The sequence below is a fragment of the Solea solea genome, chromosome 6 (genome assembly GCF_958295425.1).
Source record: "Solea solea chromosome 6, fSolSol10.1, whole genome shotgun sequence".
Classification (NCBI taxonomy): Eukaryota; Metazoa; Chordata; class Actinopteri; order Pleuronectiformes; family Soleidae; genus Solea; species Solea solea.
In genome coordinates this window covers 10,258,124-10,276,627 of record NC_081139.1, presented here as the reverse complement: position 1 = coordinate 10,276,627, position 18,504 = coordinate 10,258,124, and the positions used below count along the sequence as shown (strand labels likewise).

Sequence of the window (18,504 nt, the reverse complement as noted above, 5' to 3'; positions counted from 1 at the left end):
AGAGAGAGATACATACTTCCCTTTGATCACAAACACCCATTGAAAACCTGAACGATTACAACAAACAAGTACAATAATTTGCAAAGACTTCTTACATACTAAAACCACTTTGAACAGGAGTAAACACTCTGTTTACTTTACTGTAAAGTAAACAGAGTGTACATGGTCCTTTTAATATTTCCTCTTTAAAACAGCAGCACTTTTACCTTTTTAATACATATATGTTATGGCCCTCTGTACCAAATGTATTCAACCACCACCTATAATGTAAGGTTTATACCACAGGTTCCCTATATTAACAGCATTGGTAGTAATCAACATATATATATATATTTTTATGTTTTCTGTAATGGTTACTACTTATGCTAAGATTTAATTATTATTGGTTATCCATGAATTTTCAAATTCACTGTTTTCCAAGAAAACAGTAAAAAATAGTAAAGCACATTATTATTTCCTGATCAAGATGTCAAATTATACTTGCAATTTTAGAGGTTGAATGTGATTATTGATTCATTTCGGAAGAAGCCCAGTGAGCCGGCTCAGATTTGGTTATAAAAAGGTGAATCAGTTTGTTATTTGCCAAATAAATAACAATAACATTCTTAGATTGTTACTTTTTGAAATATTTTTAAAATAGTCTGTAAAAATACATTTTTACAGGTGGTCCAATACGTTTGTTAACCACTGCACATATATTATTCATATATTTTTTTTAATCTTGTTTCTGTCACTTCACAGTTTTGTTTCATTTTTACACTTGCCTTGTCAGTGTAACCGTATATTTCCCATTATTAATTAATAATACTCCATACTGTCCGTGAAGCAGTTCCTCCATCGTCAGGCAGGCGGAGCTCTCGCGCCATCTTCATCCGCAGCAGCAGTTAGGAACCGTTATTTGTCATTTTTTCCTCCCCTCATGGGACACAGACCTCTATTCTCAGTACTCCGGAGGACCAGTGTTGGACACTCGTGGGTTTATAAAAGAGCTTGTGAACGCGCCGATGCACGGAGGAGTGAATGAACTGCCGCACGCACATTTGGATGTAATTAAGCTCCCGCAGAGTCACTTTCAGTGAGTAAAACTACAAGAAAATCTTTTTTTTACATCACATTATTGATGTGGGGGGTGCAAACAAAAACGCGCGCGCGTATTTTGTCGCGATTACCAGTTTCTCCGAGCTGTAACTGCGACGTCTAATGATTTTATCTGGATTTATTTTACGAGAAATATGTTGCACCAACAGCAGCTGTTTACTTACTTTACTTAGTTATTAACGAATGGTTTCAGATGTTTGTGTCGGCAAGTGGAGATGGTAAAAGAACCTATAGTTTCCCTGTACCCCCATATTCTTCAACCTATTGTGATGTTACAATTACAATAATGTGATGCAGTTCATTATTATTATTATTGGTAGGTTAAAAGTTAATGTCTTATTCACTTTTTTAACAAATACACAGTGACATATCAGATATTTAGTAGAATGGAGAAACAATTGAGAAGATGTCTGGCTTCAGTGTGTGTGTGTGTGTGTTAGATCGTTGTATGCATGCAGGACACTGTGTGAGACAGACTGATGTGAGAAGCAAACCAAGTTGCCCATTTACAATCTGTCATGTGTCCTTGCTGGTCACAGTGAACAGAGACAGGGAAGATAAAGCCTGACACTCATCAGCTCTCTTCTCCGAGCCCTGATAAATTTCAGGTTTCGATTGGAACGCTTCAGAGGTCAGTTTCTGTCCGTCACCTTCTGCAAAACTCACACAAAGAAAAGCCTAATCCATACTTTAAAGCTGCTACCTGCTTTTAATGTAGACAAGATAAGTCTCTCACTTCCACAGCAGCTCAGCGTGGAGCTGAAGGAAAAGTAAAGGTTCTCCCTAGTAGATGCATGCTGGGTGTTTTTGACACCTTTTAGCTGTGGGAGTCTCGGTGAAACCATGGTGGGATTTCATTTGATACTGACCACTGTCCTGTCCTGCATCCTGATGGTGGCTGTGTTGGCATTGCTTTGCTATTTCACCTGCAGACTGGCTGGCTCACTGCCCCTGGGTGGACCTGGCAGAACGCTCTGAACTACTATATCTAAGGTATGGTGCATCTAACTACTGATATGTCTACGTAGTTTTTGTTCAAGACCAGTGTTTTTGAAGGCCTCAGGCTTGTCTTGGACTTTGACATATTGTTGATTTTGCATGTGGAGGACTCGGCAGTACTCAAATCAATGCCACAACAGATTGATTTGTACGAATCATTACTCTTGTTGGATGGAATACTTTTAATCTTCAAATTAGTTATGGGACGATACCACTTTTTTGTGTCCGATACAGATACCGCCTTATATCTTATCGCCAATACACAATGTCAATAAGTAGTGAGAATGTTTGATTATTAAATACATTGACTTGTGTCTGGTTGCTGCAGTGTTATTTATTATTTATCCTGGGTTGTTCAGTTTAGTGTAGTTTAAAGGGTAGAGGAACAACAGGCCACATTTGACTTAGAGAGTTACTGATTCAATTACATAAAGAAATGCACTAGAAATTGGCAGGTGAGCTATTTCTGTGATGGAAGTCTTGCTAAGGTGAGTTGTGAGTTCCTCTCTCAGGGTTGGATGTGTCCAGTCAATCATTTGGCATTAATCGCCTTAGTTATGGCCTCGTATAAACCTCTCAGTGGTATGGAGTGCAATCCCATTAAAATGACCTTGACTATAAGCACAAGGAAGAAAGGAGGAGGAGGGTATGGATAATTACGACGGAAAGCCTCACTGGCCAGGACCCATAGGGGCCCCCGTTGTGACTACTTGCATCCACAGCAAAGCCTGGCCTCAGGAGTTACTTAACAAGCTTTCTTGTTGTTTCTGCTGTGAGGCCCAGTGATGGGCTGAGAATTCTGCTTTTAACACCACAGGCAAACAATGCTGGAGAGAGATAAAAGTCATTCATCTAGACTGCTTTGATGACGCAAAAAACATCTGCCAGTAGCAGTCTCCCCATGCTTTTTGTCTTTCTATACAGCCTTAGCTTTCCTTTTGTTTGAAAAGCCTGTGTGAGAGAAGGGAATGAGTAAATCAGCCCAATTCCCTCGTATATTAAATCTGTTCAGGTTGTCATTGACGTTTTCTCTTTCTCCTTTTTTGTTCACATGTGTCAAGGAAATGATGGGCAGTATAATATGCATATCCACAGTTATGGAAAGTTTTTAGAAGTGGGTGTTCATATTTTGTGTTGGGGCACCATGTCCCTCCCACTGAGATAATATGTGAATTGAGACAATAACAAACCTAACTTGGCCTGTGATCATTTTCTTATCTGCTTCCTTTCATATGGTCGGATGTACTGTCTGCATATGAGCTGTACAAACAATCATCTCTGTTGACAAATTGACCTTATCCACCTCATTCCTGGAGGCGCTACTGGAGAAATGATCGCTGGTTCATCTTCCCGGTGCTGTGATGTTGGACACTGAAGTTCTGACTGGCTCTATTGGCGCTTTTCCATTACTCAATAGTACCTCCTTGGATTTTCAATAAATCTCTAATGGCGATTATTTTGACAGGATTTGTGATCGAGTTATGATTCGCGTTATCAGAGGGAACGGTCATTTTTACACATTTTCATTCAAAAAACAGATTTAAAATGATTACTGTGTGATGTTTGTGCAGATCTGTGAGAAACAAAGATGTTCCCTTCAGTCTGTATAATATGATGTGTATAGGGCAAGACAATAATTAACCTATAATGATATTTTGACACACACTTTGGCTTTAATAAATATTGCACCTCCTGTGATTTGAAAATTGCAGTAGGCCATATTGTGATTTCGATAAAATGTATTATTTTATAAAAAAAATAAACTAGTGACAAGCAAAGCAGTTGTGTTCGGTGTACTGAATCATGAGAATCAGTACATTAAAAAAGATTAGTACTTCCTGCATGACCGGAGAGCAGACTCCGTCTGACACAGTCACTTAACTGAAATACGACTGAACGTGTTGTTATTCAGCTCACGATCGCCGGCTTTCTGTCACTAAATACACCAGACTCCTCATTTTAGTTTTAGCTCAGCTTGTTTGGAACTTCAATAGAGCAAGTACTAAAAAAGCACCAGGTACCAGGTACTATCCCTAATGAAAAAGCAAAATAAACCCAACTGGAGTGGAGCTGTGTCGAGTCATGCTAGAAGTGTATAATGGAAAGGCGCCATATGTCTGCCTGTAAATAAATAAGAAAGTGTCCCACCTACTTTAATGAAACACGACTGACCTTACTCCTGTGCAAATACTGATGCGCTTCAGAACTTTAATGAAACGTGACTGACCTTACTCCTGTGTAAATACTGATGCGCTTCAGAACTTTTCATACAAATTGCATATTTTTTTATAGCTTCACCGCTTATAGCAACTAAGTTAATGAAGTAGCTAAATACGCTAGTGTATGTTCGCTAAGGCCACTTCTTCAGGTCATCCTCCCATCCCACAATACACATTCAATCTACCAGCATCAAAGTAACACTAAAACTAAATGTGATTATTAACATTTATCATTTGGGAAATATAGACACCCTTGTGATTTATATTCACAGTAAAGCAGTCTGGCAGTGTTACAGTAACACTACTATAGCCCATTAACCTCATTATATTTGTCTTTTACTGTTAACACTAACCACTAAAAGAGTTCAATTTAACACAGCCCAACTGTATTGACACTTTTAGTGTTACTTTCACAGTACCAAATGTACTGTATACAAGGGTTAGAGGATGGACCACGTCATCTCGGTATTATGCAAAGACACAAGAAGCACATGTGTGCACTTCATTAGCTTAAGTCCACCTAACATCGACAAACATGGAACTTGCATTTCTGGCTCAGTGAATGAGAAGACGACACAAACCCATAATAATTGTCACTTTGTGTAATATCTCCCTAGAAGCTGTAAGGCAACAGCAGACCAACATCTTCGCATAGCACCATGTTATGGTTGCGTAGAGAAACACATCATCCACATGGACACGAAAACATGAAGGTGACGATGCTGCTCATCATTTGTTCCAGTCTAATCTTGGGAACTCTGGAGACGCCACAATTCCCCGGTATGTCACTTTGATGTTAGTCACATGCCACGAAAAACATGAACTAGCGTGTGTGTTTTTCCAAAACATATTGTTTTGTTTGGGCCATTAATCGATGAAATATGTTTATTTTTGGCAGGAAATGTTTTGAATGTGTCATTATGATATTAAAAATAATTGCAGATGGTGATTGAAAAACAACACTAGTCACATTTATATTGGTTCCCTGCAAGCCTTGCTTTCATTATGAGGACTAAATGAACTGTAATATTGACCAAAACACTGCAGAGAATAGGGTTTAGCCAGTATCTGCACATTTGTGGCTCATGATGACTGGGTTGTTTTTCATGGCTGACACGCTTATTATGTCACAACATAACACCAGTTCTGAGGAAAGGTACCTGTGTCCTCACCGATGACTTGCCACGACTGTGCCTTTATGCCAGTGACAGACAGTAATACACCTGGAACTGTTAGGGGCAAGAACTTTGCCTCTTTAAATTAAATTTGTTGACATTTTAGTTTCAATTAGTCACTTAAATGGTGTGTAAATGGTCTGTGTTTATATGGCGCTTTCCTAGTCTTTAGGAAGGTTTTGCCATTTACCCAGGGCACTGCTGCCAGGAGAATATTGGGCTTAAGTGTCTTAAGCTGGTGACCCCATAGAACTCGCTCTACAACTGAACTCAGCAGCCCCGTCAATTAGTCACTTAATTGAATTACTGTTTGATTATTGATGACAGGGATTAATAATATGGATTGCTCATTGTCTTGGTAACATGTTATTACACTCTGAATAATCCAGTCCACATTTACTACACTGAACACTCTTATGTACTGTAACAAGCTGTGCCTATAGAATCCTGTAACCATCCACCATGCTAACCAGACTAATTGTTTATTGCCATGCACAGAGCAGGAGAAGGAACCTAAGTTTTGGAATGATTGGGCTCAGCGGACCCTGAAACAAGCCCTGTCTCTGCAAAGTCTCAACTTCAACAAAGCAAAGAATCTCATCCTCTTCCTTGGAGACGGTAAGCTTTAGTCACTATTTATATATCATAATCTTATGAATTCTTCTCAACCCAGTGTAAAACCACTTAAAATTGTCGGTGCAGAATCGTAACCACGTTACTCTCATCATTTTTTTTTATTGATACGATTAATATTATGTAAACTAAATATCAGGCCTTCCCAGCAGGAAATGGTTGTCTTACTGAAACATGTTTGTCAGACTTGCTGTGGTTTTCTTAGCAATCAGGCTTGTGTAAAAGTAATGTGAATCATTTCATTATGAAGCGTCTTCAATAGTGCGTTTTTCTATACAATACAAGGTGGGGGATGTAATCTAGACCCATCTGTTCTCTCTTGCCTCCCCTTTGTGATGAGCACATTTTATCCTGACAGTCCTTACTAGATTTTTACTTCTTTATGATTTAAATATTTTACAATTGTATGTTTTTATCATGGTTCACTGTGCTTTATGTTCTAGTTGTTGTACCTTTTTCTCTGTGGTCGTCACTGGTTGTTTTTAAATGTGCTAGAGTCAGGTTGACTTGACCTGACCTTGTTCTTTTCACAAAAGTGAGACAGGGGTAATTAAAAAAGATGAAACACACTACATTTGGACTGTACATGGAAGAAAACTGACAGGAGCAGAACGGAAAGTCCATGAAAACATAACAGAAAATCCAATGCAGAAAAGGCAAATTCATCACTACAAAATGTCTAACCAGAATGTTTAAGGTTACTGATTTATAATCTTTATAAATCAGTCCTCACTTCCTTTGACCTAAGAAGTATAGCACACGCCACAAGTTTGTCAGTGTGACTGTTCTATAACTACTCAAGATCCCATTCTCCTCAAATCATCTTTATTTTAAAGTCTTGTTTTCTCTTTTTTTTTGGTATTTGGATATGAAGTATTTTTGACCTAAGAAAAATAGCAGGCTTTCAAACTAAATGATTTACCTAACAGTGCTCCTTTTATAAAATGTCAGAAAAAGCAAAGGCATTTCATGTGTTGCAAACACCAGTGAAGAAAATGTGGTACTGTTGTAACTGCCTGACCTGAGAGGGAAGAATAACAGCCAACCTGCTTTTTGTCTTTAGGGATGGGTGTTCCCACGGTAACTGCTGCTCGAATACTGAAAGGGCAACTGAAGGGAAAGAGTGGAGAAGAGACGCAGCTGGAGATGGACAAATTCCCCTTTGTTTCTTTGGCTAAGGTCAGGCTTGGTTATCATATCCCTGAGTAAAGGACAATGTTTTGATCTAGCTTTGGCTAATGATGGCTTCCAGACAAAGGCCTGTGTCCACACACAAGGTCATTGTGTCATGTCATACTGTCTGTTATGTTACAGATAAAATAAACTAGACATATAAGTGTTCATGTTCACATCGGAACCATTATTGAGTCATCTTTAATGTGATTCCTTTTTGGTCTATAAAATGGCAGAAAATGGTAAAAATGTAAATCTTTGTTTTTTTCTACGATGATGACATCTTATATCTTGGGTCTGTCCACAAACTGATTAGATATTCAGTTTATCATAGGAAATGTTCACATTTAAGGAGCAGAAATCTATCAAGGAATTGATCAATCGCACCCAGATTGTTTTCCAACGATAATCACATACGAGATAAGTCACGTTCAAACAGTGCATCGATCCAATTGTATTTTCCTGGCCTGTGTTTCTGCAGACATACAACACTAATGCTCAGGTGGCGGACAGTGCTGGCACTGCCACAGCGTACCTCTGCGGGGTCAAGGCCAACGAGGGAACAGTGGGCGTGAGTGCAGCCGCTGTCCGATCCCAGTGTAACACTACACAGGGCAATGAGGTCACCTCCATCCTCCGATGGGCAAAGGAAGCAGGTAGAATGACATTCAACTAAAGTAATATAACTCAGATTATTTCCACAGATGTTTCTTTGTTTCATTGATTCAATTAATTAATTCATTAATTACTTCTTTTAAATGTTCTCTAAGGACATCTTTGCTCTAAAAGTTTGTTGTTGTGTCCGTGTCCTTGAGTGGCATTATTTTGTTATGGTGTGGTTGTAGGTGCATATAAAACAATATATGCTTGTAGGTTTAAATAAAAAGTTTAAGGTTGTATCCATTGAGCCAGACACGACATAGAGCAACATCCCATGAATATAGTTTTTGATTGATAGTCAGAAGAAAAAAATTGATTTAAATTTCTTAAAACATGTGCACTCACATTTCAAGGATACACATAATGTTATGCTATCTGCTTGAACGCTGTAAAGACAAAATGACACGAGGCACCACAGGGAAGGAAACAAGAGATATGAAAGGAATTTTTTCCACCGGATGTTCAGAGAGCAGTGGTGGGGATAACTTAGGGGCAGGGGAGGGTCACTCTGTGTGAGTATGTGTGAGAGAGATAAAGGCATTATGTGTGTGGGATCAGGGGTCACAGATAATAAAAAATCCAATCATTCCTCAGGGAACATGAAAGGCAGCACATGACACCTTGCTATTGGAAATGTGGTTTTCATCAGGTCCTTTTTACACGACTCGACTACCAGGAGTGTTCATCATCATTTTCTTGGGGGGGAATTGGTTTTTAAAACAAACTTCCACGATGTTATGTGTGTAACATGCTCTTTCAGTGAACTTTCCTCACGTCTTGCCTCACAATTGTCTCTACTCAATTAAAAGATAAGCGTTGTCTTTGTGCGCAACCGTTATGCAACTTTTGATGAAATGTGCTGTCACTGTGGCAAACACAGCATGATGAGAGCCGATTTTTGATGATTCTCAGGTCAATGCTACTCTTAAACTTAGTGGATCTGTCAAGCTGCTGTCGGTGAAATGCTTAGGTTAAAATTTGTGTTATATTCTGACAGCTATCGCTGATCTAGAGGGTCAGTGACACGAATCTCTCAGTCTCGGCACTCTGACAGTAAATGGCACTTTTCCTGCCTTCAATAACACAGAAACTTCACAGACAGGCAGTTCTCTTTGCTCATGAGGTTAGAATGTTTGTTGGTGAATAAATGCCTCCCATCATCAAATGCTTTCACATAGGGAGGAGGGAGGGAATTCCAGTACTTTACAAGAGCTTTAAAGCTGACACATCTACATTTATATTAATCAAAATCTGATCCCCTGTGAATGGAGCAACAAAACTGGAGTGGGGGAAATGCGTTGCTGTGTATCAATTGTCTGTTTTTATTTTTTATTTTTTATTTTTTTGTTCAATCAGTTGAATGTGTTAATTAATTCACAGAGGCTGCAGCAACTTCACTGTCATCTCTCTACATCTCAGGTTTTGGTTGCTTGGTAACAAACAACAGACATGACAGAAGCCCAACCGCACAAGCGCCTTGGTTAAAAAACAACTCTGGCTTCTTCCATGTGTTTTTCAAACATTTTCAAATGCTGCATGTGTAGGTAATAACCCCTTAGTCATTTATAGTCCTTAATCTTATCCAAACATTGCAGAGAATAGCGTTGGCCTGATGTCAACACACTGCCCTCTTGCTTCTGCTGCGTCATTACAACGGTGACCAAACAGCAACCGCTATACAGTAGAGACACAAAAGATCTATGCTGCCACTTTAAGTGATACACTTGTCACACTGTTCCTAACCGCTCATCACATTTACATAGACAAAGGTTCAAAGTGCAGAGTTGGAATGAAGGAGGCACCATCCTGCCTATTTCAACCTGTTTGTGAAGCTGTTATTTTAAGGTTAAAAAAAAATTGTTCCTTGGTGTTACTTTAACACGATGTTCACTTGCGGTTATGCTCAAAAAGTGACTCATTCATATAATCATCACTGCTGCTCATACTTGCTGTGAAGTAACTACTACTGGACCTTCCTTCCAGTCAAAACATGATTCAGCTCTTGATTCAGACAGCTGCATGTGTGTTTCAAACCCAGGAAAGTCTGTGGGAATTGTGACAACGACGCGCGTCAACCATGCAACTCCCAGTGCTGCGTATGCCCACTGTGTGGACAGAGACTGGTACTCAGACAATGAGATGCCAGAGGAAGCCCTGCAGTCCGGCTGCAAGGATATCGCCAGACAACTGTTCGAAAACATTCCCAACATTGACGTGAGTCCAAAGAACTGATTCTGACAAAAGCTTTAGTTAGTCGATGAATCAATTAATCCATGTCTGTCACTTTTCAAGCAACAATTCCAAACATTATCTTGTTCTTCATGGGTTTGAGCCATGCCATCCCGGCTTTAGGGATTTCTATTTAGCTCTGTTATTCATCCCCCTACAGTGATTCTAATACGTAGTAGATGGATTGCATTGGATTTAAGTTGCCATAGACATTCATCCATACAGAACTAAGCCCAATAATTCTGGTTATGCCCTACCTTTATCCGCCGGCATTAGTTATTTTACTTTGTCTAATACGAAATTCCAGCAAAACCAATGGAATTCCTGTCAGACATTAACTTCAGCTTCACTAAAGTGCTGATTAAAGTAGGCAAACCTAAGATTGTGGAAAAAGGAAAGCACTCTTGCTGCATATGCATTGTTTTTCCTCAAAGGGATGAAGTTCCAGGCTTCAGGCCTTTTTTTAAGATGACGGTGTGCGTTACTTGTTTCATTACAAACCTAAGATCTTATTTCTTTCTTTAAATAATTAGAATGAAAATAATCACATATCAGTTTTGCTTCAAACAGCACTCAGTTCCAGGTGACCTTTGACAATTTACATTTACAACATGACTCCAACACTTTTAACAGTTATTACCACTGTCCTAAAATGGCAGTTTTCGAATGAATGCTGAATTTCATTGTAATTCAGTTTTTTTTTCTTTTCTTTGCTGCTGCTTTTCAGGTGATCATGGGTGGAGGAAGGAAGTACATGTTCCCCAAAAACAAGTCAGATGTCGAGTACCCTAACATCCTGAAGCACAGCGGAACACGAAAAGACGGGAGAAACCTGATTCAGGAGTGGATCGACAAAATGACACAAAAGGTAAATTTCTCCTCCTCTTTGCTGTGTTAGTTCCTCTCCTCCCTCAGCTCCCCTCCTTTATCTTCCCAGGTGCATTTGCATATTTTGGAGTGTAAGGTGTCGTAATAAGTAATGCCAGTCACACTGTGCTGTACATTTCTTTTTATTTAACTGTGCAGAAAGGCCATTATGTATGGAACAAGAAGCAGCTCTTATCACTGAACCCAAACAACGTGGATTACTTATTGGGTGAGTTTCTAGTCTTGGAGTTATTATGAGACTCTCACTGAAGTGTAAATGAAGAGCAAACTACGCATTTGCTGCGGGCTTTTTTTCTGCATGTAATTTTTCATTTCTTTCTTGAACTGTCTCTCCTGCTATTCCAGGTCTCTTTGAACCAGGAGATCTGATGTATGACTTGGAAAGAAACATAGATACTGATCCTTCACTGACAGAGATGGTGGAAGTGGCCATCAAAATCCTAAAGAAGAACCCCAATGGGTTTTACCTGTTGGTAGAAGGTGAGTTTGTAAGTCTTTTATAGTGAAATTCCTCCAATGTTCTCCTCTTGCTGTGCTACTACTTCTACTATTACTACTGCTAGAACTCATCTATGGTGATATGTTGTGGTAACATGGGAAAGAATAGAAACATTTATTGCTGCTTTCTATTTTATTTTTAATTTAATAACACTTGTGTGTAAATGGTATAAAAACATAAAATCAGAAAAAAAAACACAATTTGTTAACTATGCATAACAGTTTGTGGTATAAATATATATTTGTCATCCTTTGCTGTGTATTAAATGGGAGGAAACTGGAAAAGATCCATTTCAACCACATTTCATTTCCTTTCATTGTTTTCATTGTCACAATTTAAAACTGGAATTGTGTTGCCGATTACAAAGTGTTCTTGGCAAACATCTGAATGTGAAAGTATGTCGACAACAGCCCAACTAAAGTGGTCAGCACATCTTTTGAAACTTTGCTGAACTGCCATTCTGACATTAATTCCAACTTCATGCAGTGATCGACCACGTTTGTGAAGATGATTACAGGGTGTAAACTTTACTCTCTCTCAAGATGTTACATTACATTACATGTCATTTAGCAGACGCTTTTATCCAAAGCGACTTACAATGGAATTGAGTACAATCAGCCAGGGGTAGAGTTGAACTTGCGACCATGATGTCGCACACAGGGTACCAGTCTTAACCACTGAGCCACTCCACCCCAGATGACTGTTTTGACTCACATGTTCAGTCTGTTTCAAAGTGTACACTGCTGAACCCATGTGAGGGGTTATTGTGCCATCTCCCTTGGTGTAACAGCTTTAGATATGGTCAAACAACATGTCATTTAAACTACTTTTTGTACTCCTCTTTAAGGGGGACGTATTGACCATGGACACCATGAGGGCAAAGCAAAGCAAGCTTTATATGAAGCTGTGGAAATGGACCGAGCCATTGGTCAGGCAGGTCTCTTGACAAGCATCCATGATACAATGACTATTGTTACTGCTGACCATTCTCATATGTTCAACTTTGGAGGCTACACACACAGGGGAAACACAATATTTGGTATGTACTCTATATGTATTTAACATTTTTAAGTTATACCTTATGGCAAAGTCAAAGTGCCTAAAGTTGTTTTTCCATCTACAGGTCTGGCCCCCATGACGAGTGACATCGATCAAAAGCCATTCACTTCCATCTTATACGGAAATGGACCAGGTTACAAAGTAATCAATGGCACAAGGGAGAATGTGTCCACGATTGACTACCGTAAGTAGTCTTGTAGCCTCAGGCTGTTGTGTATTTTTATAAACAAAACTAATGTCGCTCTTGTAAATGAGATTACCTGTTTAAATAAAGGTAAAATAAAAAATATATATTCAAATGGAAACGGAAAGTAAAAATGTCATTACATATATATAAAAAAAAGGATGCTCTTTTATATGTATTCTCCAATTAATAATTCATTTCATTTAAATTAAATCTCATTCTGACCTAGTTTTAACATCCATGGTGAGATAATCAATTATCATTCTTCTTCTATCTATCTATCTTCTATCTTCTATCAAAATTGGTCTTTGCAGACAGAAATTATAAACATGGTTATTTCCATGTAAGGGAGGAAAGTGATATCCTCCCTTATATAAGTGAGATCATATTTGGAGACTGAGACTGTGAATAGATGTACGAGCTGTCGAATGATTGTGATCATCCCACATTTGCCAACATCAGGTTTAAGAAAAGGCCAACACAACAAATGAGTTAAGGAGTCATGCCACCAAATAATGTCTGACTAATTATACTAACGCAAGTACTGTCTGTCCGTCTCCATAACATATTCTGTTGTTGTTGTTGTTAAACTTTAAAAAGGCTAATCATTGTTTGGCAAATGCAGCTTTAAAAAAAAATTTTTTTTAAAAATAAGATGCAACACAAAGCACTGAGTATTGGTCACCTAATCAGGAAGTGAGCTGAAACTCATGTTCTTTATATCGTTCGTTATTGTTTTGATTGAAACGGAGACACACCTAGTGGCGTAACAATGTTGATGTATATCTCCATGTTGCTTCCTTTCAGAGGCAAACAACTATCAGGCTCAGGCAGCTGTACCTCTGAGCTCGGAGACTCATGGAGGAGAAGATGTTGCTGTGTTTGCTAAAGGCCCTCTGGCTCACCTGCTTCACGGGGTCCAGGAGCAGAACTACATCCCCCATGTAATGGCTTATGCAGCCTGCATCGGCCAGAATAAGGAACACTGTATGTCACGCAGCGGGACTGCTATTTCACACCCCGTCCTTTCTAGCATCGTAGTCCTTCTCACAATTACTCAACTTCTCTGTTGACTCTTTGGCCAAATCTGCTGAAACCAGAGATAACTGAATGTAATAAACGAAACAGAAAAAATACTGTATATTTCTTTTACCTTGTGAATTGCCACACCTCCTTTGTTGTGTCCAGTTACAGATAGACAATCTCCTAATCAAAAAATGTTTTTCTGTAAGTCTTGTTGTCAGTTATGTAGCAACATTAACAATTTAAACTTCTTCTAAATGTTCTTCTGTAAGATTTATTCCAATTGCCAAATTGGAGTTTTACAACATTTTTACTATAATAATTTTGATTATTGATACACATCTGTAGAACAATACCTCAGCTACCACAAACTATATATATATAAAAACAATATACCAAATAACAAAAAATCCTTCACATGAGCCTAATGAAGACTGGAAACTGAAAATGCTAATTCCATCACATGTGAGTGTAACTACTGTACAGACAACACAAGAGGTTTTTTCCTTGGAAATACACCACTAATTACCAAAGTTCCATATATCTGCAGAGATAGGAAACCTAATACATTCCCTAATGCAGTACTTCTCAAATAGTGGAGAGGGGGTGGGGGGGTGGGGGTGTTGTGAGAGGCAGGGCGGGACAACTCATACAGTGGTTTATACAGATAAATAAATAAATATCAGGTTCTCAATAGTATTTCAATTTGGGGGAGAGAGCAAATATGTCTGTCCTCTGGGGGGTGGGGCATGACAGAAAATAATTGAGAACCACTGCCTTAATGTATAGGTGAACAACTGTTTTTAAAAGTTCTACATGTGACATTTGTTGTACTTTTCCATCTGCTCTGTTGTGGTTTGTGTGGAATGTCAATGGACTGAAGCCACCCATTCCTTGGCATCACATGCTCACTAAGGAAAACACAGGACTCATGGGGGATGAAGCATGAAAAGGGAAAGTTTAGCTTCATCGTGTATGAAATGAAGATCTCATGCTGACACTATAACATTGTCATATTAGCATAAATATAAGATGCTTGGATTCAACCTTGAGTGCCACTTCACACATTTCTGTCAACTTTGCAAATTTAAAATTTTCCATGGTTCTTGTCTGCACTTTATTCAGAGATATACAGTATGACGATAGCGTCAGTGGCAATCAGGCTGTACAGCATAAATATTCAAGTGGGATTTCAACAATTTTTGAAACCCTGGCATCTGCAGACAAAAGGGACATGTGTCCAGACAAGCTTGTATTTGATGTATTTGTATTTGATTACTTCACTTAAGAAGTGCAATGAACCTGAGGTGATACAATGTCTACTTCAGAAATGTTTAAGCAACAACATTTGCACTTTGCAAGAGTTCCATTTCAGCTGCCATTTCATACAAACTATGTATAGAGCTCTGGTAGCGGACATCCCACACTCCAGTCAGCCATGCCCGGAACTAAAACAATGCCGTTTTGGCAAGAAGCCATGCTGTTGAAATCCATAGCCATACTGTATACTTGCAGCATACTGTATATACCAGGCTATATGTCTGCAGCGTGTCTCTTTGCCAGCGGTCTTCATAAAAAGTGAAAATGGTGGACAGCTCATGGGATCCCGAAACAGTTGGGGACAAGCAAATGGGAGCAATTTTCACAAGACCTCCTAAGATATTAAGATTTATTACAGTGGATCACTATCATAAAATGTGCTTGAGGCCTATGCGGCATAGAAGACAGAGCAATGGGAATCCACAGGTAACAGATTACACTTGTCTAGTGATCAGCTCATATCAGGTGCAGGTTCCACTGCTTACTAACTTTATTATCTTGTTTATAAGAGACATTAACTTGAGGTCAGATATATTCAATCTCCGTGAACTTTGACGGATTAAAACAAACTGGTGCTGTTCATTTTTGCAGAACCCTTTTCCTGCCACCATCGGGGAGTAAACAAACTGAGTCACATAATATCGAGACTAGCTCTATTAGCTCAACATAAACATATGTAGTCTAAAAAGATAATCGCAGAGTGATGGATAACAGACAGAATGTATGCATTTTTAATGAAAAAAAAAAAAAAGCAGAGGATGTAGCCTTAATCAGAGCTTTCACAAGCCTGGGTGTGATAGAACAGTTTCCATTGTCATCAAATCATTATTACTAACACATCAAGTCGCTCATCAAACACATCGCCTTTAACTCTTTGACCAACATTCTGTGACAGCTCAGTGCTTTCCATTACACTGCATCTTTCACACTCACTTTGATTTGGCTACTTTTTATTTGAGTTTTTTACTTTTATATCAATCAATCTGTCTCTAAGAGACTCACTCTGTGTCATGATCTACAGCACTTTGATTTGCTGTGGGCATGGTTTAAATGTTGAAAAAGAAGAATACAAACGTGGTGAGATTACAAAGCAGACGGCTCAATCTGAGAAAGCCATGCACGGCTGACAGCTAAAGAGCTGCTGTATAAAAGGAGCTTTGAGGCCGCAAGATGCTAATTCTCCCCTTTTCAAAGCATAGATCCTTCTCTGGGCAAAGGTGGATTCATTGACCTCATTCTCTTGGGTGATCTACAGTAGTTCAGCACATTAGCATGCAGTGCATTTAAAGTCTTCCTCAAATGAAAAGAAAAGCTTTGGTCTGTACGGTCTATTTTTATATGTATGTATGTATGTATTATGGGATGATCATAGCAGTCTGATGTAGTCAAGCAGAGGGCTTATGTTACAAACTTTTCTCATTACTGTTGGTACATTACATTCTGATTGCTCTTTGCATAGAGACAGTTGTGTGGAGCTAGAGCCAGTGTAATCTGCATACTTTAAGAACAGCAAATACTACAGGACATGGGTTACAACTAAGAGTTCCCACACACACAGGCCATTTTCCACTTTTAAGGTTATGGGATTTTTTTTTTTGTGGAAAAACATGCCTCATGAGTAATTACACCTGCTTTTACATTACTGCCTTTGGATTGCTTGCTGGCTGAGATGTCTTTGTCGTACAAATGTATCTTCCCTAGGTGCAAAAAACCCACAAAAAAGCTCTGCCAATTTATTTAAAATTGAAGAGAAATAGGAAGAGATGCAGGGCTGTAGCTAAACCTTCCCTACATGGTTGTTGGACAGGTAGTTTAATAATACTGGAGGATGTAAAGCCGTGTTTCAGCCAAGTAGAGCAGTTCAATTTGGTACAATATGGTATGTATTTTTATGCGTTTCCATTAGGACTAGTACCAAAATAATTGGTACTAGTCTCGGTACCCATCTGTTTTCGGCAGAGTAAAATGGTAGGGTATGGTAAGGGTAGAGCTAGACCAGCTTCACCCATGACAGTCAGCTGATGGACAACATAAAAACGTCACTCCCTTACGGTCGGTGTTAATATTTAATGTCATCATTCATAGTCATTGCGGTTAGCAGGATGTGTAGGCATTCCAAACAGTATTATACTGTACCAAACCGAATTGTACCATTCGGTTTACATGTTTACAGAAAACTTTTTAAGAACAATCATTTCTGTTACCGTGTCCTAAGGCCTAAGAGTTACTTCTGCCCTAAATTCCTACTTTGTTTTCTCTGTGTGTCAACACAACTCACGTCTCCACGAGCTGTGAGCCATTGATAAGGTAATCTCTTATTGTACTGTCACAGAATGCACATCACCTTACATTTGCTTTACAATGAAACAGCTCCAGAGAGAGTGGATCAATGACATTGCAGATACTGTTGACAGGCTTTATTTCATTTTTCTTCAGATTTACCGTCACGGGACAAGAAAATAAAGTATGTCTTTACCAAGTTCCTTGGGCCTCAAGAACAGCTCTATAGATTTCAGGTGCAAGGAATTTCTTTCGAGTTGTCAGTCAAATGAAGTATGTTGCCATTTACTGGTATTTCAGTTAATTTGCAGATTCATTAATTTGACTTGAGAAATTCGATTTAGTGTCATTTCAGTCTATCATTAAAAAATGTGTTTTAAAAGCCAAGTTTTAGTCTGTCTAACAATCATTTGTTTTTAGTTTTCCTCATGTCATGCAAACATACTGAGTGGCCTTGAATGCCATCATGTTCACTAACTAAGGAAGAATTCCAAAATAATTCTAAGATAATAAGATTGTACACTTCTTCACTTGACTACTCATACAGTCAAGACGCTGCTAATTACTGATTATTCAACAGATGACAGATGACTGATCAGGACAAACTGTTTTTCCCCACATAACACCAATTTTGGACTCTCTGCATTTACTTCCAGGCTCTTTACTTTTACCAGTGAACCTTGACTAAGACGACGACGACAAAAAAAACAAAAAAAAAACGTATACATCGCACTTATGACTAGCACTTCATAGTTTGGCTTACTTGAAGCTCTTTCTTACTTCTAGCTCTTATTTGTACCCAAATGTTTAAATGCACTTATTGTAAGTCGCTTTGGATAAAAGCGTCTGCTAAATGACATGTAATGTAATGTAATGTAATGTAATGTAATGTAACATAAGTGAGCTTCTTACTCCTTACAAACCAAAGAGGCTCTTGGCCTTTAGGTCTGCCAGTATGACTCTTTAAACTGTTACAGAGTCTAGCGGGCTCCTCTGATTGAGAACAGCCTTCCACAGGCCATCAGATGACTGACTCTGCTGCGACTTTTAAATTGTGTCTTAAAA

At 38.8% G+C, this 18,504-nt stretch overlaps 1 protein-coding gene across 3 annotated transcripts; it reads left to right on the top strand.

The window, feature by feature from the left end:
- The first annotated feature begins 916 nt into the window (after positions 1–916).
- Positions 917–13,968, top strand: alpl (alkaline phosphatase, biomineralization associated). Of its 3 annotated transcripts, XM_058630792.1 has the most exons (14): positions 928–1,075; positions 1,638–1,729; positions 2,031–2,091; positions 4,934–5,096; positions 5,990–6,109; positions 7,188–7,303; positions 7,779–7,953; positions 9,996–10,171; positions 10,914–11,054; positions 11,213–11,282; positions 11,420–11,554; positions 12,421–12,612; positions 12,697–12,816; positions 13,624–13,968. In XM_058630792.1, the coding sequence occupies exons 4-14, from the start codon at positions 4,976–4,978 to the stop codon at positions 13,887–13,889; spliced, it is 1,632 nt and encodes a 543-aa protein (XP_058486775.1). In that variant the 5' UTR covers positions 928–1,075; positions 1,638–1,729; positions 2,031–2,091; positions 4,934–4,975; the 3' UTR covers positions 13,890–13,968. The 3 variants fall into 3 exon arrangements, with proteins under 3 accessions (XP_058486774.1, XP_058486775.1, XP_058486776.1); XM_058630791.1 differs by lacking the exon at positions 1,638–1,729 and having other exon boundaries at positions 917–1,075; XM_058630793.1 differs by lacking the exons at positions 1,638–1,729; positions 2,031–2,091.
- Positions 13,969–18,504: the final 4,536 nt, after the last annotated feature.

What these genes read in the sequence shown, in the direction of transcription:
- alpl (XM_058630791.1), top strand. Translation starts at nt 4,976, where the DNA reads ATGTTATGGTTGCGTAGAGAAACACATCATCCACATGGACACGAAAAC. An exon ending in TCGACAAAATGACACAAAAG is followed by an intron (nt 11,055 to 11,212) that starts GTAAATTTCTCC and finishes TTAACTGTGCAG; the next exon opens with AAAGGCCATTATGTATGGAA. An exon ending in CAACGTGGATTACTTATTGG is followed by an intron (nt 11,283 to 11,419) that starts GTGAGTTTCTAG and finishes CTGCTATTCCAG; the next exon opens with GTCTCTTTGAACCAGGAGAT.